At 42.1% G+C, this 24,072-nt stretch overlaps 1 protein-coding gene across 2 annotated transcripts in view; it reads left to right on the forward strand.

Moving 5' to 3' along the window:
• LOC127602155 (dmX-like protein 1) overlaps positions 1–24,072 on the forward strand; it is a 39,974-nt gene that overhangs the window by 1,180 nt on the left and 14,722 nt on the right. Inside the window, exons 2-32 of one of the 2 annotated variants that reach the window (XM_052068062.1) lie at positions 1,102–1,256; positions 1,881–2,006; positions 4,788–4,865; positions 5,579–5,657; positions 5,739–5,865; positions 6,046–6,112; positions 6,232–6,416; positions 7,716–7,902; positions 9,227–9,383; positions 9,733–9,909; positions 10,037–10,275; positions 10,842–11,535; positions 12,027–12,148; positions 12,333–12,422; positions 12,812–12,917; positions 13,015–13,134; positions 13,968–14,189; positions 14,786–16,026; positions 16,702–16,960; positions 17,239–17,375; positions 17,456–17,642; positions 17,766–17,876; positions 18,249–18,418; positions 18,943–19,040; positions 19,166–19,331; positions 19,963–20,091; positions 20,309–20,435; positions 21,023–21,801; positions 22,102–22,200; positions 22,605–22,772; positions 23,803–23,994. In XM_052068062.1, coding sequence (XP_051924022.1) covers positions 1,170–1,256; positions 1,881–2,006; positions 4,788–4,865; positions 5,579–5,657; positions 5,739–5,865; positions 6,046–6,112; positions 6,232–6,416; positions 7,716–7,902; positions 9,227–9,383; positions 9,733–9,909; positions 10,037–10,275; positions 10,842–11,535; positions 12,027–12,148; positions 12,333–12,422; positions 12,812–12,917; positions 13,015–13,134; positions 13,968–14,189; positions 14,786–16,026; positions 16,702–16,960; positions 17,239–17,375; positions 17,456–17,642; positions 17,766–17,876; positions 18,249–18,418; positions 18,943–19,040; positions 19,166–19,331; positions 19,963–20,091; positions 20,309–20,435; positions 21,023–21,801; positions 22,102–22,200; positions 22,605–22,772; positions 23,803–23,994 — 6,726 coding nt within the window. In that variant the 5' untranslated portion in view covers positions 1,102–1,169. The remainder of the gene's footprint in view (positions 1–1,101; positions 1,257–1,880; positions 2,007–4,787; positions 4,866–5,578; positions 5,658–5,738; positions 5,866–6,045; positions 6,113–6,231; positions 6,417–7,715; positions 7,903–9,226; positions 9,384–9,732; positions 9,910–10,036; positions 10,276–10,841; positions 11,536–12,026; positions 12,149–12,332; positions 12,423–12,811; positions 12,918–13,014; positions 13,135–13,967; positions 14,190–14,785; positions 16,027–16,701; positions 16,961–17,238; positions 17,376–17,455; positions 17,643–17,765; positions 17,877–18,248; positions 18,419–18,942; positions 19,041–19,165; positions 19,332–19,962; positions 20,092–20,308; positions 20,436–21,022; positions 21,802–22,101; positions 22,201–22,604; positions 22,773–23,802; positions 23,995–24,072) is intronic. The other variant, XM_052068063.1, reaches the window with a different exon arrangement.

Below are 24,072 nucleotides of genomic sequence, written 5' to 3' on the forward strand. Positions count from 1 at the left end.
ACTATTTCTCTTTCACTTCTGTTTTGAGGATAGTTTTATGATATGATGATACATATTGTAGATGCAATTAATAAGTATACAATACAAGAAAAACATATTTTATAAATTGTGGAATATTTCATTTTTTCAAGTGTATGGGCTATGTGTACGCTACACCATTAATCAACATCAAATGACATGAAAATATGCTTGCACCAGAGTAAGCAGAAAGGTCATTTCCAGCTTTAGTTCATCCATCATAAAATTTCTGCCATGGCTCTTAAAATCAAATCAAACCATTATTTATATAGCACCTTTCTTTCATACTTTAAAAACAACACACAGTGGTTCACAAAACAAATGAGAAAAGACACAAACACATTTGCTCCCACCTGCCCACAGTCTGTGGACCCCCGGGATTCCTAACACCAAAGTAAGCGTTAGTTTAAAGATTGTTTCATACAAAACATGGCTGCTGATGCAAGGGTGAGCAGAGTACACTGAAGAAGTAAAATGCAGGGGTGACCAAGTCCGGTCCTCGAGAGACCCCATCCAACCTGTTCTAGATGTCTCCCTGCTCCTGCTCAGCTGATTCAAATGTTCAGGATCGTTATCAGGCTTCTGCAAAGCTTGCTGATGATTTAAATCAGGTACGTTGGAGGAGGGAGACATCTAAAACAGGTTTGATAGACACTCTCGAGGACCAGAGTTGGGCACCTTTGAGCTAAAGGAATGCTGTACTTATTTTCCTTTGCCAAGTAATATGATTGCACCGATCAGGATTACTTTCTTCTTTCACTTCATTTACAGCTCAGCACACAGAGCCAACATAGCATCCATCTGTCTCAGGGATGGGCAACTTAAACAATGGTGGCGCCACAATTCTTTTGTCAGTGCGACTGGGGGGAGCCACATAGAACTGCAAACGTGACGGTCCACCACCACCTCGCAAACATGACAGAATACTTCCTAACCGGGATAAAATGTGTTCTCTCTCTGTGACTTGGACCAGTGGATGATGTGCTCATTTCTTGACGGTTACAAAAAAAACATTCTCTGTTTATGTCATCACGCTTCATCGTTCCCTCCTTTCCTCTCTCCCTTCGGGCCTGGCTGCATCACATTTTTGGCCACAGAAGAAGATGGAGACTGTTGGGAAAAAGTAGGAGGAAGGAGCATTCATCAGGGTCATGAATCTTCATCAGGTCCTCACAGGGGCAGTTAACCCCGGGGACAATTGTTTCTCTGTAGGGAGCATCAACAACGTACCATTCACAGTAAGTTACAGCAGTTTTACATATTTCTCTCCAAGGCACTCTGGTTGACTAATTGATCTGTTTCAAGCATTACAGTGGCATTTTCAATTCAATAATATTCTTATGTACAGCTACACTTTGGCTAAAGGGCAATTTCAGTTGGTCCAAGGGGTGATGGCTGATAGTTCCTTAGTTACGAGATTAATATCAGGCTGGGCCGACAAAAACTCTTATCTCAGCCCTGCATTTGAATGGCAACAGCTTTTAGAGGCGTAAAAATGCAAACATTTGCCATCTTGCGAGATAATGTTGCAACAAGTAATCCTGTAAGCCTGTGTTTTTCTCATCAAAAGTAATTTTTAAAAAATCAGTTGTGGTCTTCGAAAGTGTTACAATTCTGGTGCAAAAAGCATTTCCCCATGACGGCCGAATGTTTTGTATGTTTTAAACTGGGCAGTTTTATCTTACCTCCTGTATCGCAAAGTTAACTAGGTTGGCGATTTGTATAATGCAGTTGCTCACTTGACTTTGTGGCTCATATTTCGGTAGGAAACGCAGTGAAAATGAATGTCAAGGCTGATTTTATCTGTTTGACCTCATGATCACGTTTTCCTCTCACTTCTCATCTTAAAAATGTCTTGACAGGCCTATGCTTCTGGTTGTGACGTGGTCATTTTGGGCAGTGACTTTGAACGAGTGCAGATCATCCCAGGGGCCAAACATGGAAACATCCAGGTGGGATGTGTCGACTGCTCACTGCAGGGAGGGCAGGTAGGGTCAGCTTCCCGGTAATGCCATCTTTATTGCTTTCAATGATGGATTGTTTCTGCCTCACATTTTCAAGACACACAACTGAAAATTATATGTAACTAGGGGACATACTGACATTTTACTTGACTTTTTCAGAATAATGGCTTTCGTTCCATCACATCAATGCTCCTGGCGGTCACATTGTTTGTCATATGCCTTGGTAATTTAAGGGGGCAGGAGGGCACAAAAGAATGGGAGCTGTGTATCCCTGCACAGCTAAAATTTCCAGTGAATCCACTCTTATAACATTTTAAAGGAGTCAATATTATGCAGGGCCAAATTTAAGAGTACTGTTGAATATTAGATTGTGTTTGTTTTGTTTTGTTTTTCCACACAAAAATATTCAAAAGAAGAGAACTGCTGTAGCATTACAGCCGCTTTCTTGTAGAGATCGAATGTTTTTTTTCCTATGTGTCATATTTAGACTTTTCTAAAAATATTATGACTTTGTTCTTTTTATAGTAGGACTTCTTTCTCTGTAAATTGGCGACGCACATCCTGATTGTAACACATCAACCCATTTTTAAAATGAGACCCACACATGACTATGTCCTTCCTTGTCGTGGTGGAAGCCGCATGCTAAACTAGTGAAACGTCACTAGTTAGATGCCGCGACTACTTACTTATTTTTTCTTGTGATGTATTTTGGCGGTTGGCAAATAATTTGGGTGCATTGCTGCCAACTTCTATGTCATGCTTCTTTAACATACTAAAGAAGGTGGCCGCCGGCAGTCATGCACCAACTATTTTTGCCGGGAAATACGACTTTTCTTTTGTCATTCTTATCCATGTTGGAAATAAAGAGTTCATTCTTTCAAAATGCTTACACAGCCTTTTATCAGTCACCTCATGATCCTAAATCCGATTCCATTGGCCTGTGGTGCTTACAGGTCTCTTTCTTTTTATGTTGCCAAACAGGTCCAGCGCCCGTTCATTTTCATTTGCAATACAACACAAACAATGTGAATAAAGAGCACAACTGCAGAGACGGAACAAGATGTTTTCAAAACATATAATTATAATTGGGAGTAAAAGTGATTTCATTGTGGGTAAATTATTGATCAAAATCATGATAAAAGATCACTGTGCAGATATCCGTGTGGGCATTCATCCACTGCGCTTTACATGCATTTATGCCGCAATTGGCACTGTTGGGCATCGTAATTACACCGTTAGAGAGACAGCTGTGCTTTAATAATAAGTTGTTTATTGTGCTTTTTACTGTAAGAAATGCCACCTATTAGGTCTGGTGAATATTGTAAACTGTGGAAAGCTCATGTATTCCTTCCTGAATGAATCATTAAGGAGAAGTGTGCGTGGTAGACATTCTTGGGCTGAGTCAATTTTGGCTTTTTATAGACTTCAGGTATTTTTAACTTGTGCCCTGGTATATATTCAGGCTTTGTCATGCAATAAATCTGTGTCTGCGACATCCCTCCTCATTTCCCACACAAGTGTAGTATACATCACAGTTTTATTTGGAGCATATTCAAAACGTATGTTTAGTATTTGTTGTCGAATAGTGTTCTACTTCTAGTCCTAACTGGTATAGGAATTCAATTACAAATTGAAGAATCACTACACTGAAGCTTCTATCCTATGGGATGTATCCAATAGACTAAATGATTGGCCACTTTTTAAATGATACCACAATATGTGCATCATAGTTTTCAGCAAAATTTTATTTCTCCTTTTACGATTTACATCTCCCTCAACTATCGTTATCAATGAAAACTTTTTCACATTATTTTTGGGTTGAATTTACCGTAATTTCCGGACTACGTGCAGCGACTTTTTTTCCCCACTCTTTGAACTCTGCGGCTTTAAATGTGGCGCGATTAATTTATGGATTTTTACTAATGCGCTACAGTCTCATGATGCCACAGTCTCGCCACATCTGACCGATGAAATTGCCTAACGCATCACAGTATGCCAATGAAAATGTGAGCTCGCGCTCATACTGAATTTTCATGTCAGTACTTGGTCACATGAAGCCTTGTACTCTGATTAGAATGAAACCGATTGATCAAATGGATGGACAATGTTGTTTACATGTGTGCTGATCTATTCTGATATGCTTTTTACACGCACCACTACATTAATCAGAAACACAGTTTTATAGCTGTGTGACACGTCGACACTGATGTAAACATTATGTGCTAAATCCAGATGGCGTTCGATCCTCTATTTAGCACAAAGGTTGCGATTGTTTTACCACATTTATTAAAGCAAAAGCTTGATTAATAACACGTTCGAAGTAGTTTGAAACAAGTTTTCCTGTCGCAAATGAGTTCTGGGAGGCCGCTGCCATTTACAAGTGCATAAACGTAAACGTCACTTACACATTGAAGTTAAAATGAAGTATGCCTGAACCGCACGCAGCGATCGGTGACCTTTTTTGGGAGGCTACCCTGTAACTAGCTGTGTTCGGCATTGTTAGGGGGAAAACAAAAACATTTACTGGTATTTAAGGTAATTACAGGTTTTCTAATCAAGCGAAGCGGATAATATATATGTACTGGTACTTAAGAAAATTTATGGCTTTAGCTTTTGCGGCTTGAAATCTGGTGCGCTTTGTTGTCTGGAAATGTAGACAGTACTGTATATACAACAAACAATGTGGTTAGAATGCTGTTTTCTTTTGTATTTTCTTCGTTGTATAATTAGCATCGGTAATTTGCTGTCAAAGTCTTCTGGCTGTCCTTCATACCTTTTACTAACGTCATTTTTGTCTACTGGCAGATTGCAGCTTCCTATGGAAGTATCGTATGCATTTTTGAGCCAGTTCAGCATCCTGATCAAAAAGACACATCACTGACAGTGAGTACCCGTTTTATTATATTGTGACATTTCCATCAAAGCACTCTGCAGGTAATGGAAATGACTTGACAAAGCCCCAGCAAGTGTTATATTAACCAGATTAATTATGCTCTTTTATTATTCTACTATTATATACCAGAGCAGCACAATCATGTGCGATTGACTGTACAGAGGTGCAGGGTTCGATTCCAGACTCCTGTGTGGAGTTTGCATGTTCTCCCTGTGACTGTGTGGGTTTTCTCCGGGTACACCGATTTCCTCCCACATTCCAAAAATATGCAACATCGGTTAATTGAACTCTCCAAATTGTCCCGAGGTGTGAGTGTGAGCGCAAATGTTTGTTTGTCTATGTGCGCCTTGCGATTGGCTGGCAGCCAGTTCAGCGTGTACCCCGCCAACGACCCGAAGACAGCCGGGATAGGATCCAGCATGCCCGCGACCCTGAAGATAAGCAGCCCAGAAGATGGCTGGATGGATATTCAACCCCAGTGAAAATAGCAATCAAACAATGGCTCAGTAGCATTGTTTCATCAACCAGTCCTGTTGTGCAAGCCATGCAGAAGTGTTGCTGGATTGCGAGGAAGTATTGTCTTGCGAAGCACCTCTCTTATTGCAGTTTCTTCCCGGCTATCACAGCTTTAGCTGTTGCAGTGTGGCCCGATCACATATGTGACACATTGTACCTGCTAATATTAGCCTCTGTTTGCACACAGAAGTTGAACTGTCAATGGCAGAAGACTGGCCAGATTGTTTTGCAGTCTGTGGTGCGTAACCTGGCATGGCACCCCAAAGGTACGTGTGGCGACAAAAGATCACGGTTTACATAAAAGACATTGTCGATCCTGACTGCGTGCTTCTCTTTTATCTGTGCAGGGAGCATGCTTTTAACAGGCTCCACTTGCCTGCAGTTGTGGTCTCATTTTGATGATGATGCTGAAGGAGGACAGCGGGCAGAAATAAGAGACTGTCACTGTGCTTGGAAGTGTATCTGGCAAAGCAAGTAAGTCACGGATGACGTTTAATTATGTTGTTTCTATGGCGCTGTTTCCTTAATAATGAATGAATAAAATGCGTTCAGCACTAATACTGCAATTTCTGCTCGGGGTTACATGGAATATACTGTGCTAAATTCATATTTAGCATTTTTTTCAGGCATTTCAAACTGTAACTTTGTCAACAGGACGGCCTCTCCAGTCAGTTTAATGAAGTTTTCTCCGGATGGAGAATTCTTTGCTACGGCTGGCCAGGTGAATGAGATTTCCCCTGATTTTATTTATGATTAGTCAGAAATTGATTGTGGTTGAATTGATATTGTTCTTGAATTAAAACCAACATAGGTCCTGTATTCGTCTTTTTTTTTCTCCAGAATGACTGCCTTGTGAAGGTGTGGTACAGCACTAATAAGTGGAAGTCTGGAAGTGTCATACTTTTCACACCTTCAGAATCCAACGTCAACTCCCAGGCAGAGATAGCCTTTTCCTTTGTGTACCTGGCCCATCCGCGTTCTGTTATTGGCTTTTCCTGGAGGAAGACCAGCAAGTACATGCCACGGTCAGCAAACTACAGAGATGGCTTTTTTGACAATTCTCTTTTTGTGATTATGCACGTATAATGGAAACCTCCACAATTCAACACAAGCCTGTTTATATTTCGCAATGTAGCTCTGGCTGAAACAACACCGATCTTGTTTAAAGCCAGTTTTACTGGACGTACTGTGTGTTTAGCTTTTTTTTTTGTGCGTCGCATATGGCGACTTAGAAAACCCGGATCCCTTTGTAACTTGAAGCGTACCTGCGGCGGTCCATTTTGACGTTGATGGCGAAACGGACTGAAATTTGATACATAAATACTGTATCTAGTGTTCTCATTTTTATGTCCAAATCATGTATTGACTCCCTGAAGAGCCCCGTACATCCCCCGAGCAGAGTATTTGTCATTTCCTCTTTTGAGTGCTGAAGCACTCTGCCATAGGCAACATTCCTGGATGTGACAGTAAACAATTAATTTAATTCATTGCACACAATTTGCTCATGAGAAAATTGAGTGCTACTGAACAAACCTAACACTTGAATCGAGTCACTTCTCCTTCTGTTGCAAACCAACAATTGAGGGCCCAACCTTTGGTCCAAAGGGAGGATTTGCAGTGGCCTTTGCCAGCTATGTCGTGCCAGTGGCCAACAGCCAGTTAGCCTTGACAACAGTAACCTGGGCCTCACTCAGCTGTTTAGAGATGCAGATATAGCAGGAACAAACCAAACACAACAAGCACATGACGCGGGTGTGTTGGTTAGGCTTGATTATCTTCAGCCCTGAGCATTTCAGGGAGATGACTCCACTGTTATGAAATGCTATGAATTTTACATCATTATTAGGATATTACATGAGCTTGGCTTGTGAGGGTTTCAAGGTCAACATATAAAAGAGAGGGAGGCTTTTCTTCTGTGATCGGCATAACCGTACTTGTTGTGTGTGTGTGTACATACAAGTTTTAACAAAAAATGTGAATGTACTTCAACAAATGTCAAGGGGTCAATCGCTGTATAAGAAGACTAAAATTATATAGACTGAAATGAAATAATTAAATGAAACTATCCACCGTTTTGCTGATATTTAACTATGAAGATCACATTCGATTGACTTTCTCGCATAATCCAAAATAATCCGTTAGATTTATTGAGAACTCTTAATTGTCCGGAGGTGTAACCCCGAATGAGGACAAGCATTATTGAAAATGTGTCGATGTTAACCGAACTCCGATACTGTATGATTGAATTGTCTTCTCCTGAGAAGCACTTGACCTTTACCCTACGGGCCTTTTTTCATGACTTGACCTTTCTTTTCTCCTGACAGCGGTTCAGTGTGTAATGTCCTGCTCACCAGCTGTAAGGACAGTGTGTGTCGGCTCTGGGCCGAGACACTGTTGCCGGGGGACAGCCTCCTGTCGGGCCACCTTGGTCACCAACAAAGCGACGTTCTGAGATCTGCAAGCTCTTCCAGGATTTGCAATGGGAGATCACAAGCAGGAGCACTCCAGGAAGTAAGCAACAATATTAAGGTGTTCAGGCGATCATATTTCTACAAATAGCAGTTGTCCTTCACAGGGGGCCACCAAAATGGTGTCCGCAGGCACAATTTAGTCGCCCGCTGGCTTGTTCTAAAAATAACAAACTATTGATGGAACATTGTGATTTCCTAGGAGTGCTGTAGAAGTGATCATTTGAAAAGGTGAACATTGGTTGAGATTTTTTGAAATAAAGTGTTTCATGTTGGTACTCATCTGTTCCCTACTTGTAGCCCTTAATATTAGTCAATACCCAAGAATTAGCTTTGAGCTTTAAATAGGTTGGTGACCCCATAGATGCTAGGCCCCAAATAATCAACTCACTCAATTCGACACCTATGCGCATTATTAGTTACTGCCAGTGTGTTTTGGTTGTTGCTATTTTTCTGCTGTTTTCACTCTTTATTTAATTTTAAACAGCAGTTTCATTCAGGAATACTGATTGATCTCGATAAATGTTAATATATTGGGAAAATAATTTTATTTTAGTAGTTGAATTCCAAAGGGAGGCTTGTATATTATTAGATTCACAAAAGTGAAATACAGGAGACCCCCCAGGTGGGGACTGGGCCGGCTCGCTGAAACATCTGCGTATAATTGACACCCCTTGTAATTGGAGGGGAAAAAAGTATTTTAAACCCATGCTGAACAACCTGCAATATGGGATTTCTATGAAATAGTAGTTCTTTCAGACTATGAAAGCATTCACATCTACTGTTGCCTCGGACAGTGATGTATTTTTTAAATAATATGGAATATGACATGAATTTATACAGTATATGAGAGAGAGAGAGAGATCTGCACAGTCCTCGACTTTGCCTTGAGCACTGTCTTTGAGCATACGTCTGTGAAATTAGTCATTAAAATTTGAACCGGCAGATAGATCCAGGCATCGATGTAACTTCTTCTCCAGTGAAGTGAACGATCTTAGATAGCTTGCAAGGCAAAAGTAGAAAAAGTTTGTTTGACAACTTTATTTACTGCCACCACAGTATGTGATCCTTCAACTCGGGAGTATTTCATGTTTTCTTAAACTAATAATCAATTCACTTGCACTCAGATCTTTACCAGAAGATTCTCAGTGTGAAATTATTTGAATGGCTTGATAACATTATCAATTTTATTCTTAATAGTCTATTTATTATTTACATTATCTCTAAAGGTTTAACGTGTCCGTCTTGACAAGAGGCAAGATGAAATCCTGTTGATTCATACCTCTTTTAATTATTAATTACTTGTTCACAACTTAACGGTTTTTAAATATTCGGACTCGTTCCAATGATTTCTTTTTGTTTTTCAGCCTCATTTTTATCCGGATGCACCACAGCCCTCACACACTGGCGGCCTGTCCCACAACCAAAGCCGACACAACAGCCACAAGAAGAGCAGCAGCAACCTTTCCCACGCCAACGCGCTCTGTCACTTTCACATAGCGGCCAGCATCAACCCTGCAACAGGTTGGACTCGTCACATCCACGTCACAAGCTGAATCTGGCCACTCTCTTGTTGGGCCATTATTTTTTTTATATATTATATTAAAAGATGTATAAGTAAGATGAGATTGGGGTCTCTCTGATTTTCCTTTGTGGAATGTAAATTGTGGCTTGAAGTAATTTATTTTATTTTATTTTTTGGGCGGGGAGCAACTTGGTAGTAGAATAGGTTTTCATGACCTGAAAGTGATGCTTGTATTATCCTTGAGTAGTCTTCAAATTATACTGAACACTTCTGAAAGTTGTTGTTTTTTCTGTATGACAGATTTTTTCCCCCTTCTTTATACTATATTAACATTTTCCTCAAATGCAGACATTCCACTGCTCCCCTCCATATCATCCCTGAGTGCTGGGGAGGATGCGGAACCCGGAGGTCTTTTCACCGTTCACTGGCTAAACAACAAAGAGCTTCACTTCACGTTAGCTATGGAAGTCTTCCTGCAGCAGTTTCGCAGCAGCCTGGAGCAACAAAACGATTGCCCTCAGGAAGGTACAACAAACCTATATTACGAAACTCCATTTAAAGCAGCATACATCTGAAAGCTTGTCATACTCGATTTAAAATTGTTGGTCTGCTTTTTCTTTTGTGTTGTGTTTGGTCTTCATCCATCCTCCAGATTCCAATAATGAGGATAACTCTGAAGATGAAGTGACCAGCAGACCAAGTGGCCCTCAAGGACCCGATGTCGCAGAGCTCCCCCTGGCAGCAGTGGAGCACCAAGTGGATGTGCTTTTGGACGAGTGGAACAAAGGGGCAGACATGCTGTTCAGCATCCATCCAACAGACGGCTCCCTGTTGGTCTGGAATGTGGATTGGCTGGATGAATATCATCCCCGAATGTTTCGCCAAGCTCAGGTACTTGCCAGGCCGCATTAGCATTCCAGCCATGTTCACGCTCGTATTGCAAACTGACACATTCAATCACCTTTTAATTCATTGCGAATCAATTCTGTAGCCCATAAAAATAGTCCCCTCAATCAAGGTGTTAAATGAGCTGACATCTAAAATAGCACCACTCTTCTCATAGTTTTTAATCCACACATTCAGATGATTGCATTCCTAATTACATGAGTCACATCAAATACCCTTGATGCATTTGAGTTAGATGTGAAATGTGCATATCTTCAATTTATATGCAATTTATTGCAACAAAGATGCCATTCTGAATGCCAACTTTTAATTCTTAGATATTATTTTGGTGCACACTACTAGTCATTTTGTTTAAGAAAGTCATCTCTTTTCAGTCTTCATAACATTACCATTCACTTCTTTTGATTAATTTTTCATTCAAGAATTCAGAAATAATGTCGTTAGGACTTTCGGTCGGCTTTGCTATTATCATAAATATGACAAAGCTGCTGTCAGTGCTAACCGAGTCACAAGTTTTATTTGGTAATATGTTGTCGTTGTCTTTCTCCCAGGTGTCGTTTGTGTCCCGTATCCCTGTGGCTTTTCCTGCAGGGGATGCCATCTCTCTCAGTCACAGTGTGGTCATGTATGCTTGCAACAAGAATGTAGATTTGGCCATCCAACATGGGAGACAACGACCACCTGGGAACACGTTGCCCCAAACCAAATCTGCACTTATTAGTTATGGCTGTCAAGTGAAAGTGGCACCATGCAGCAGTCTTCGGTTGAGCATTTTCACCCCCAACGTGCTTATGATATCCAAGCATGATGACGGCTCCCTCAACCAGTGGGGTGTGAGTTTTGCGGAAGACTCTGCTTTCTCCACGGTGCTCAGCGTGTCTCACAAGTCAAGGTACTGCGGCCACCGGTTCCACCTAAACGACCTGGCCTGCCACTCTCTGCTGCCTCTGCTCCTCACCACCTCACACCACAATGCATTGAGGACCCCTGAGGTGGACAACATCCTCGCCCCGCCAGAGGTCTTCTCTGGTTGCCACGGCTCACGGCCCAGCCGGTTGTCCTTGGGCAGCGTTTCGCAGGATCCAAATGCAATCTACAGTGAGCTGATTTTGTGGAGGGTCGACCCAGTGGGGCCGCTGTCCTTGTCCGGCGGAGTGTCTGAGTTGGCTCGGATAAATTCTCTTCATGCCTCAGCTTTTGCTAATGTAGCCTGGTTGCCCACACTCATCCCCTGCAGCTGTTTAGGTATGGCCATTTTTATTTCATTTTTTGGATTTGTTCAGGATTAGTCCGCAGTACTTTTACCATACTTTTTTCACTGCCGAGTACCTAAATGTACCTTTACTTGCCTTTGATGCATAAGCTATTCCACCCAGTTGATGCCATTTGCTCATGTTATTTTTATATGCTGAAACTTATAGTAACTGCATTGATTTTTTTTAAAGCATACATTTAGCAAATACATAATGGTACCAGGGCATTGAGGCTAACAGCCCATTGACATCTGTTAAAATAAAAAAAATAATTTGGAAGGACTGAGATTTTACCCCCCAGCCTCAGTCATAGTTGAAATGCCATCAAATCATACGGAAAAGTACATCCATGACCTTACTTTTGGCCTTCCATGCCCTGCAGAGGATCTGAATGATACACTCTGCACCTTCCATTGGAAGATGATGGCAGCTGTGAAAGATGCCATTTCAAATAAAGACATGTAATACTCTCTCTGCTGCCAGGCGCTTACTGTAACTCTCCCAGCGCCTGCTTCGTCGCAAGTGACGGCCACTCACTCAGGCTTTATCAGGCCGTTATTGAAGCCAAGAAACTCCTCAGCGAGCTCTCCAATCCTGAGATATCAGTAAGTTTGCTACCATTCCCACTTCATACTCCACAGAGTCTCGTCAACATCACTAACGCAATTTCAAGTACACAAATCTGATCTACAGTATGTCTCCCATTGGACCGCACCACAGCAACATTGAGATGCTTTATTGTTGGTGTTGGGAATTCTTGCCGCTTCATTTGTGTCCACTTTACTTCAGAAATATGTTGGCGAGGTGTTCAACATCGTCAGTCAGCAGTCGACTGCGAAACCAGGTTGTATCATTGAGCTGGACGCTGTGACTGACTTTGTAAGTATACATTGTTGCATTTTGGGGAAGAGTATTATGATTAGAGTAAAGGAACAAAATAAGTTTTACACATAGGAATGAAAAAAGTTACCGCATAAGAGTTAAGTTGACAGATATTCATGTTATTGCAAAGGTCTTTGTGCAAAAATAGACGTTTTGATTTGCCAGTCTATTTTGTGGCATCAGACAATCAGTAGTAAACTTTGATTCCCTGCGAAAGGTCAACCATGAAGAAAAACAACAACAAAATGCCCTAAGTATTCTGAAGCCTCTTTGTATTTATGTGTATGTGACAAAAACACATTATGTGTCAGTGTAGATCTGCTGCACAGCAGATGAAGCCTGACATCAAGTGTCTGTGTTAAAATGGCTGCTTTTGTCCTCTCCAGCAGGGAAAGGAGACACAGCTCCTGCATGTTTTTGAAGAGGATCTGATACTCGGCAGTGGGACACCTGACAGTTCACAGGAAATGACAGATTCATCGCATTGCTCTGGTATGAATAAAAATTTAGATATCACAGGGATATTTTTTTTAACAGCAGGTCCTTATCTCTGGATGCAGTGTATTAATATTCTCTGTACTCCCCGCAGCCCAGAACAAGCCCACCTTCGCTGCAAGTTTTTTTCTTGTAGTTGTTGAATTAACCCCAAGTGGCCAGTCCCTCCTACAGATGTGGCATCTTCATCTCGCGGCAAAACCTGTCACCATGGGTGTGTGCTGTCTACTTTTATCCAGACTCTTCTTTGGCATATGTTTCAATAGGTTTTAAGCTTTTGCTGTCATCCTGTTTTACAAGGAACCCATATTTGTGATCAAAACAAACCCCGTACTTCAGTCAGAAATACTGACAATACTGGAAAAATATGTATAATTACATCTGGATAATTACATTTTTCCATTTTTATTTACTTTACACCTCTGTTAATCAGGACCAGTTTTGGGAAACTATAAAGTAAAATAATCTACTGTATTACATATATTGTTACGGTTTGAATTTATGCACAGGGGATTCCAAACAATTGCACATACCGGTAATTTCATAATCTCATAATATTATTCCAAATTTGTTACATTTAATTTTGACTTTTTCTTTTTTTTTTTACAGTACAGAAGGTTATTTAATGGCAACGAAAATGATTTTTTGGGGTTAGAATATACTTGCATACCGTCAAACAAGAGTTTGCAGGATTACACTTGTGAGGATATTAAATAAAAATACACAGCGGTATTGGAATGCAGGTTTAGAGATGGCACAGCAACTTCAAAGAGGAAGGCTGAAAGGAAAGCGTGCATCATGTCAGGCAGTGCGAAAATTGACCCTCCGTGAAGCTTTGTGAACTAGGTTATAAACCTGCATGAGTTTGAACATGAAGTTGATATTTTGCCGAGGACATTTAGACATTTATAAGTCAAATTATGTTACATTTTTTGGGGCACCCTGTATTTTGGTTTGCGCCCTTTAATAGATTCAGACAAGTGTGCTGTATGTCTGAGAAAGGTTTGATCACAAAGTTAGTTTGACTTTTTATTGTTTTCGCACCAGCAGATGAGACTTTCTCCCCACGAGACACCCCCACAGCTGCTTCAAACGGCCACTCTCCGTTTAACTTTGATCCCTTCAGTTCGCCAATAATTCAGAAGAGTAAACCCTGCACATCCAATCTGCAGAGTGCATGTCGCCTCGGCCTCACGACCCAGCGTCTGTACAGCCAAGAATTGCCTCTACCAGCCGGGGTAGAGGCCATCAGCGTTACACCCTCAGCAGGTGAGCGAATGCATACTTGTAAAGCCAAATTCATTGTGCACTCACAGCAGAGCACATATCTGCGCTTCACTATTCACAAATTCAAATATTAACATTCTCTAAACTGTCATTTGCTGAAAAACTCAATTATTGAGTATTTATGAAATACCCCAAAAGTGCCACAAGATGGCACCAAAGCCCTATATGAATAGGGAAGTAGTACAGTTGTTCGTCCAAGGAAGTATGCTGTGATTTCGTTATATCGCGAATGAGAGACGAACTTCATATGTCAGAGAGGAGCTGAGTTGAGCCTGGTTTGTTGAGTCTTTTCCATGTACACGCTCACTTGGGTTGATTTTTAATTTTTTGTTTTTTTACCTGTATTTTTTTTAATTATGTCAAATCCTTTTTAAGCAGTTTATTTTTAAGATGGATGTTTGAAATTAATATAAAACCTGTTGGTTTGGTTCTTTGTGGTATTCGTACAGTTTAATGATGGCCCTTTATGAACCATTTTGAGCGTGGAGGTTTGCTCTCGTTTTGTGGCTTTTCGCTGCAGGGTTCAGTTAAGATTGCTACATGGCTGATTGAACTTATTGTCTTGTCTCTCTCGTTAGGTCATCTCAGTGCTTCGTGTTCCCTGCCAGCTGGCCGTGTGCCATACCTCATTGCGACTTCCTGTTCTGACGGAAAGGTGCGCTTCTGGAGGTGTAACGCCACGACATCCGAGACTTGCGGTAATGCCAAGCTGGTGTATCAGTGGGAGGAGTGGCCTCTTCTTGTGGAAGATAGGCTTCCAAACTGCAGTGCCGTGAGCGTCCCAGGTCGTCCCGTTCAGGTCAGCTGCTGTCACGCCGGACGAATGGCAGTCGCCTACAGGCAGACGACGCCAGACACACCTCTGAACTTGACACCTCAGCTAAGCTCTCACACGCTGATGACTGTCCCTCCTACGCTGGCTTCTTCACCTTATTTGTACCGCAACAACATAAGCCATCACGTCACTCCTACCGTGACTGTGCAGCACAGCCCAAATGTGTATCCGGCCCTTTCCTTAGCAAGCGCCAGAGACCAGCTGGTCTACATTGCCATCTTCCAGTGTGAATCTACAGGTGGTTCACAATGGATTCTAGAACAAACTATTGTCTTGGATAAAGCAGATCCTAACAGCACCACATCTCCATGTGGCAACATAGACTTGACTTTGCCCAATGAGCACTGCCTTGGTTCTACTCATAAGAGTTTGGTTCACTTGGACTGGGTGTCCCAAGAGGATGGGTCACATGTTTTGACTGTCGGCATAGGTACAAAGATTTACATGTTTGGACGTCTGTCTGGAAAGCCTCCTGAACTTTGCCTGACATCCGATGGCAGCCGAGATCAAAGCTTGTCCCGCCTAGTTCTGCTTCGATCTGTTGACCTCGTCTCTTCTGTTGAAGGCTCACCGCCCATCCCAGTCTCCCTCTCCTGGGTGCGTGATGGTATCTTGGTAGTAGGTATGGACTGTGAGATGCACGTCTACTCCCAATGGCAGCCCCCAGCACCTCCCAAGCCCAATGCTGCCATTCCCCAGGACACAGACATCTGCAGCAGTGTGTCCTCCATTGTCTCAGCCGTGAGACAAAGCCAAGAAGACGGGCTCACTCTTGGGCCTCCCACTTCTTTACTAGCCCCTCCTAAAAAAGCCCTCACAAGGTCAATGATGAGCCTGGCTCAGAAGCTCAGCGGCAAGAGAACGTTCTATGACCTTCCCTTGGAGATGGAAGATTCTGGACTCTTTGAAGCAGCTCACCAGCTTTTTCCCACACTGCCACAGTACCACCCGGTACAATTACTGGAACTCATGGATCTAGGAAAAGTGAGTACATTGCATCATCAACGCATTGGTTTTATTGCTCATATTGGGCATTTTCATATTAAAATCTCCATCCTCAACTTTGGTAAACACATTAAAAATGTTACGGTTTAATAAAAGTATAAGTTGTATGTTTGGTCAAATACGTTATAACCTTGCATTTCTAGATTTTCATGTTTGTTGAGTGGCAAATGACTTTAATAGGCCATACAGTCCAAACTTAATTGAGCCAAGACTCACAGTTGCATTAGAAAGGTCTCTCTGCAACATTACCAAACGAAAATGCCCCAAAGTTCATGCATGTGCAGAATATTTACATAATGATGGATACACAGGTTAATTGTAAATTCTTTTAACTCTTCTTATTGTCACCATATGTCACTGACATACAGTAGATTAATTCATTCACTCCCAAAGACGTTTTTAGATTTGGTCCAGAATTGGCTGGTACTGAATGAGTTAATGCACAATGGTACATTCACTTAACAAAAATATGTATGTGTATAAGTATGAGATCAATTAAGTGAAACTGGATAATTTTCCTGCGGTCCACCTGGTGATCTCTCGCTCATGTGTCGTTTCACAGTGGCTTGGAATTGCTGCTATAGGGCAACATGGTGGGTTCACGTTTTAGTTTTGACTGTAAAAGGAAACTAAAGTTTTTGGTTATCACTTAAGGTTCACCGTGCCAAAGCCATCCTCTCCCACCTGGTCAAATGCATCGCTGGGGAAATCGTGCCTCTTAAAGACAACACCTCCAACCCAGAGAAACGGATACGCTCTCGAACTATCAGTGCAGGAGGGAGCACGGCCAGGGAAAGGAAGATGTTTGGCAAAGATGAGAATTCCACACCGGATTACACAGAAATCAGCTCTATTCCTCCTCTTCCTCTCTATGCCCTTCTTGCAGCTGATGAGGAGACACCTCCAAAACCTGGTCAGTATTCATTATGTGGGAATTTATTCATGTTCAACCAAATCAATGGCAAAGCACATTTTGCGAACAATACCGCATTTTGTTGTTGTTTTTTACTTCCATCATGTTGATTGGGGCCACACGATAATAGTAGTCGAACATATAATGTTCGTTTTTTTTTTTTTTTTTTTTGGATGATGCTGTAATGCAATTGATCTGTTTTCTCAGCTTGGCTGGAGGGGATTTTGGCAAGAGGTGAATGGCTCGCTTAATTGAGTTTCAATATTGTTTTCACGTAGAAAAAGTGGGCAGTGTAAGCGGTGATAGCGGGCATGGATCCGGTCACACAGATGCTTACGATGAGTTGTTTCACACGCCCAGCATTGCGGACTTGGATCCTCTGGGGCAGGATGAGCAAGAAGAAGCTGGGAATAAGGTTGGCTTCTGATAAAGAAAATTCATAAAAATGATCATGTTAATTTTTTTATTGACATTTGCCTTTTCTTGTGCCTGTAGGTAATTGACCTGTCCCAGTACAGCCCCACATACTTTGGTCCAGAGCATGCCCAAATTCTGTCCAGTCATCTCTTGCACTCCAGTTTACCAGGCCTAACTCGCATGGAGCAGATGTCTCTCATGGCACTGGCTGACACAATTGCAACCACCAGCACAGACCTGAAATATAGCCAGGACCACAGCAAAGGTACTGCAGCGGAATAAGAGCACAAGCTAGATCCAATCAATGGTCTTGCCTTAGACGGGTAATCCATTCTCCTACATTCTGTGGCAGTATTTTGAAATATGTTATTGATTCTTTTCTATGCAGGTGGCGAGACACTGGATGACTGTGGCCTTAAGTTTTTGCTTGCTGTCAGACTTCACACCTTCCTCTCTACCTCTCTGCCGCCAGCCCACCGAGCACAGCTGCTGCGGCAAGGTAAAGCGGCGGAATGCCCTTCAATAAATTTTAATGTTACCTTTGAGACAAGCTGCCATCCCCACACGTTTTGTAATTACTCTCTTTGATTCAAACACACTCAATTGTCTTTATTTACCTCTTTACTATCTGGACTCTAAAAATTAAAGTTACTAAATCACTGTTGTAAACCTTGTACATAAAAGTTTCATTCAGAGATGGGGAGTAGACACTTCATTCCTCACCATTTAACTGACACAGTAAAGCTACCCTTGAATAGGGCACTTGGCTCTGTAGCCATGGTTTTAAAAAAGTACGATTTGTGTAGCTCATCTATACTAAAACATTATAAGATTGTTGCAACTCAGTAGTTCCTTCACTCCTCCTGTACAGGCCTGTCGACGTGTCACTATGCCTGGGCTTTCCACTCTGAAGCTGAAGAGGAGCTGCTTCACATGCTGCCTGCCCTCCACCAGGGAGAGCCCACCTGGCCTGAGCTACGCTCTATGGGTGTGGGCTGGTGGCTTAGGAGTCCCAACAAGCTTCGCAGATGCATTGAGAAGGTGAGAAGATATCCAGGGACCATTATTAAAGTTTAAGGGCTTGATTTATGAAGGGTTTTCATGTTTAAAAAAAAACGTTTCTGCTCATGTAAACATGTATAATGCAGGCCCCAAAAAAATAAAAAATATTATTTTCAGCAATGTCATTTTGGGGTTGGCGTGGTGCGACAAGAAGGAGTCATACAATATCACCTCGGACAAAACTCATTTGATGTTAGAATGAGAAAACGGCAATTATCATTTGCCAGCGCACCAAGACCCTCCTTTTAAAGCAGTCTTGGTTCAGATTATTGCTGTTAAAAACAAATACCACAACCATAAATCGCACCACAGTTTGTGTAAACTTGAAGTGCAACCGCAATGCTCTCCTTCGGATCAGCGTGCAAATGAATGGTCGTCTCCTGAGGTAGCTAGAACCACATCCACAAAAATGCACTGAAATGACACACACGGGTACAACTCATGTGGATATAACTGTCGACAGTAAAAGGATGTGAGCTTGTGTTGTTTGTCTGCCTTGTCAGGTTGCTAAAGCCACTTTTCAGCGAAGTAATGATCCTCTGGATGTAGCCATATTTTACCTGGCAATGAAGAAGAAGGCATTGGTCTGGGGGCTGTACAGGTAGAATTTTTGCATATGAAACCCATATGCAGCACATCACTTGTTTACAGAGTTACTGTAAACTAATGTTATTCCTTATTTAAGACCAGTGACGCAGGCCTTTCTGTTTTGAATCTCCTCTCTAGATCACAGAACAATGCCAGGATGACTGAATTTTTCCGCAACAACTTCAGTGAAGACCGATGGAGGAAAGCAGCTCTGAAAAATGCCTTTTCTCTTTTGGGAAAGCAGCGATTTCATCATTCAGCAGCCTTCTTCCTTTTAGCTGGCTCCCTTAAGGATGCAGTAGAGGCAAGTGGATCATAGACTTGAAAAGAAGTGCAGCTGTGAATCTGACTTTGAGTGCCTTCAGCCACAAGATAAACCTTAGTTGCAAACATATTTACATATCTCAGCAGCTTTTCGCACAATGGAACCAAGAATTTGGGGACGTTTTTGTCCTTTGAAGCTCTGTTTAGTAAAGGCAAAACTACTTTACACCTGTCAAGATAGAATAGCTGTGTGGAATATTGAGAAAGCGGTTTGTGTATTGTGTATTTGTGACTGCACTTCGTGATGAAAGATACATAGCTCTTTGCTTAACCTTTATTCATGAAGGTTACCTCTGCTTCCAGAGTCCCCGAAGCAATGAGTCATATCATTTAATCTGCATGAGTAACTGGACTTCCCTTAGCGCTTTATTTAAATGAGGTTCATCCAGGCAAAGAGCTATCATTGATTTAGTTTAGTCTCTTTGGCTGAGAGGTAGTCTCATTGAAATGCACCCCACACCTCCGTAGTAAGGACAAGTACAAAAACAGCATTTCATATTACCCTTTGAATGAGCGTTGCATTTTTATTTTTTGCATTTGCAACAGAAACTGTCCTACCTTGATTTTATACGTGGAATAGTGTGAGCTTTTGCTTGTGTTTCCTCTCTCAGGTGTGTTTAGAGAAACTGCAGGACCTTCAACTGGCTCTTGTGATATCCAGATTATACGAGTCAGAGTTTGAGACCGCATCCACCTACAAAAAGATCCTCCAGAGACATGTGCTGGGACATGATAAGCAGGTGCGGTGCTCAATGTCACACGCTTCAAAGGCTCTTGTTTTTCACTGGAAGATAAAGAATCATTTGATGAGTGCAACCAGGTGTTGTTTTGATCCTCCAGTGCGTGTTTGACAAGTACACTGGAGAGATGCAAACAAAAAGTCTGAATCCGTAACGCCCATATTGCAAGGTCTGCTATCTTTGCTTCTTGAATAAAGAGTCACTTTGCACATTTCAGATACCATTGCACCCGGATCCATTCTTGCGCAGCATGGCCCACTGGGTGCTGGAGGACTACAGCAAAGCTTTGGACACTCTGCTGGAACAGACTCCCAGTAAAGCAAAGTCAGGGTCCAGTGATACCGGTACGTTGGCTACGTGTTTCTCAGTTAAATGACTTCACAAATACATTTAATCAACAGCTCTGATGGAGTGCTGACTGACTAATTAGGGCATCATCAAATCAGAAAACAAGCAAATTAAATTGATGGGAACACATATCGGTGGTAATCTGTGGGGATGTTGTCTGATGTGTGATCTCCTGCTACTTCAAAAAGAAAAATTAGGATGACAAATCCTTTCTGATGTTTCCCAACTGTGACATAATGTGACTTAGATCTTGAAAACCAAAACATTTGAGTTATTGAACCTTTGAAGGGTACAGTACTTTAAAGGATGATTTGCACCAGACAGACTTGTGAACTGCCTTGGTCCCAGGTGAGGATCTTGTGCTTCACCCTTTATAAATTATCAAAGTGCCTTTTAACATCAGTGGTGTGACAAAAGCTCAAAGAATTCATGAATAATGCGATGTCCTTGCGGGGTTTTACAGCATAATTTGTCTTTTACGGCTTTTGTGAAAAGAGTGTGAACAGTGTATCACGCCAATGCCTTAATGATGTTTTTGACACTGACAGAAGAGGCAAGTTCACGTGTCATGTGTGCATAACAGGTTCCGCATCCTCAAGCAACGCCGAGGTTTTCAACTTCTACACCTTCCTCTGTACCCACCCGCTCCTCCTCCGTCGCCATTTCGGCTCCTCTGACAAGGCGAAAGTCGGCCTGACTGCCGAGGGTCGCAGGGCTGATTCTATTAGCCTGGATGAGAGGAGGCTCTTTTTCACTGCGGCGTATGCTCACCTGCAAGCAGGCTGCCCAATGCTAGCGCTTGAAGTCCTCTCCAAAATGCCCAAAGTCCGCAAAAGTTCTAAATTCACACAGGAGTCCCCCGATCTCAGCGCCGGGAGTAAGAACGGGCCAACATCAGACCAGGACTGGTCTGAGCCTGCGCTGAATGGCTATGAGTCAGGCGGTGGCAGTTTATCAAATAGTCGGTCGGATTCAGTATTGAGTTTTGACTGGAGCCAGCCATCACTCACTCATCCAGATGAGCCACTGGAGTTGAAGTGGGACAGCGACAAAGATGACAAAGATGACGACAACGATGATGAGGAGGAAAGTGAAAGTGGGAAAAGCGGTAGAACTCTACACAACAGCAATGTGTTCCACGACATGCGGGACAGCATGTTGCCTGCAATGGAGGCGGTGATCAGCGAGGACAGTGAGGACGGCGGTGACTTTATCCACCCTCCTGATGATGTCTTTGCCGCACAGCTCAAGTTTACTGCCTGCTTGAAGATTTTGACCAATGAGCTGAGAACACTTTCAACAGGGTATGAACTGGACGGAGGAAAACTACGTTACCAGCTCTACCAGTGGCTGGAAAGAGAGGTAATTGTATTGAGTTCCATTCTTATGGCAGCAATGCAACCCGACGTGAGAATGCATCATAGTCTACTAACGCAGTAGTGCAATAAATATTTTTACAAAAAAAAATTTCATTCCGTAAATAGAAGTTAGTCAAATGGAAAAACTGTGAGTACTGCGGTAATGGAACGAGCCACTGCGCCAACTAGTTCCAATTGCTCACCTCGAAACGTCGTATGTTGGAATCATTGTAAACCAAGATCCCCCTGCATGTGAACTTTTCTGCAAACTGGCAGCCGGACCTTCAACTGTTCTCCTTCACAGGTGGTGACTCTCCAACAATGTTGCAGTTACAAGCCATGTCTTCCAGAGATGTCTACCCTAGAAGATGCACATATCGCTGGGTTGGTGGAAAATGAACTGGTTGGTGTTGGATGTCTTGCTTCTTCTGGCTCACTTGCATTTTCATGAATACATTTTTTAAAGCACCACCATAGTGCCGCTTTGAGCATACTTAACAAAGTATGCACACTGCATGAACATGCTCTTTTAATTTCAACTGTAATCATTAATTAATTGCCCATTTGTTAGCAGTCCCACCTAAAACGTAAGCAAAGCGCCATTTTGAGTCGATTCAATGTCACCAGAATAAATGATCATATCCAAACACAATTGTTGAGTTCATTCGCCACTAAGTTTAAAATGTTTATTTTAGCGTTGCCACCACAAATTATCTTAAAAGACTTTGGAGAAGATTCACATTTGGTAGCATTTACAACAAGGAGTGCATCAGCATTAGTCTTTAACTGAATCTGCAATGTTTCCAGCCTGCAAGCCCTTCCAGTGACAGACAAAGGAGCAGGAGACACTGGCTGAAGAGTAACCAGCCCTTACTGAGGATGTTTCTGAGCTACTGCAGCTTGTACGGCTCACACGGTGGAGGACTGGCATCTGTTCGCATGGAGCTCATTTTACTGCTTCAAGAATCACACCAGGTCATTGCATTATATCCGGCCGTGCATGTCCATTCACTTAGCAAATTTTACTTAAGAGCATTCTATTTTGGGACATGGGTGAGATGGACCCTATCCCAATTCTTGGTTTAATATTTTTTTCTTTTTGAGGGGGCAGCTTTTGTGAATTCATTAAACTTAAATGTGAGGGTGAATAAAAAAAGGTGTCCAGACAACACAATGCATTCCCTGATGCGCTTTGACACTTCCACTTTTCCTCTTTGCCATCACTTCGATGGTGACATCAGTGAAAAAAGTCAAAGAAAAAAAACAAATGCACTGATATTGACCATGGTTCAAACCCTAATCTGTTTTACTTTTGAGGTGTTTTCTAGTTTACAGACATTTGAAAACTGGTGCTAGGAATTCCAAACGTGCCACAAACTACATACTGCTTTCTCTTGCTGCCGCATAGTGTCTTTAAGGGCAAGATGACTGGTTAGGGCCAAATGGAAAACACTTGTTGCATAGACACTGTGCCTTAACACACACACACACAGATCTATTTTTTAGAATCGCTATGACTGTTTCAGTCGTTATTTCAGGAGCAAAACATGGAGGCAAAGGCACAACTCCTTTATTTTTGCAATCAAGGCAATCCAGGCATTTTATCCCAGTGGTGGTCCCGTTGTTGTTCTCTGCTTTTGTTGTTGAGGAAACACTGACATTTCGCAGCTGCAGTCTGGGTGGTGAGATTTTGTTAAAGAATTCTGGAACAGATTATTGAGATAACTCAAGCGAGAGGAATATAATAGGCTTGTGCCATTCTTTCCCTCAAAGCATCGTGTCTGGGCTTCTAGTAAACAAAGTCATTTTATAGATTTTTTTTCCATTTAGGAGGAAAAACACATCCTGTGTTTTTCTTTCCATGGCTCGTCTTGTCTGATGGGTACTGTTTTCAAGGCCCATATTTCACAGTTCAATGCAATTCAGACAATTCTGTTTGTCCGATTCATTCAGAAAATAACATGGTCTACTTTTAAGTAATTAATGCGGTGTCATCTTCGAACAGGACAACTGCAGCGCATCAGCTGCGGCGACATGCTCACAGCACACTTCATTCCCGCTCCTGATGGCTTGTACAGCCAACGTGAAGACCGTGGTGGCTAATCCCATTGTCTACCTGACCAATCTGACACACGACATCCTCCAGACCATCAATGCGCTCAACTCTCCTCCACATCCAGATATCGTTAACAATGAGGTAATTATTATTATTATTATTATTGTATTTAATACAACGGCTTGTAATTTGGCAAATAACTGTATTGATTTAATCCTC

The sequence above is a fragment of the Hippocampus zosterae genome, chromosome 6, assembly GCF_025434085.1.
Source record: "Hippocampus zosterae strain Florida chromosome 6, ASM2543408v3, whole genome shotgun sequence".
Taxonomy (NCBI): Eukaryota; Metazoa; Chordata; class Actinopteri; order Syngnathiformes; family Syngnathidae; genus Hippocampus; species Hippocampus zosterae.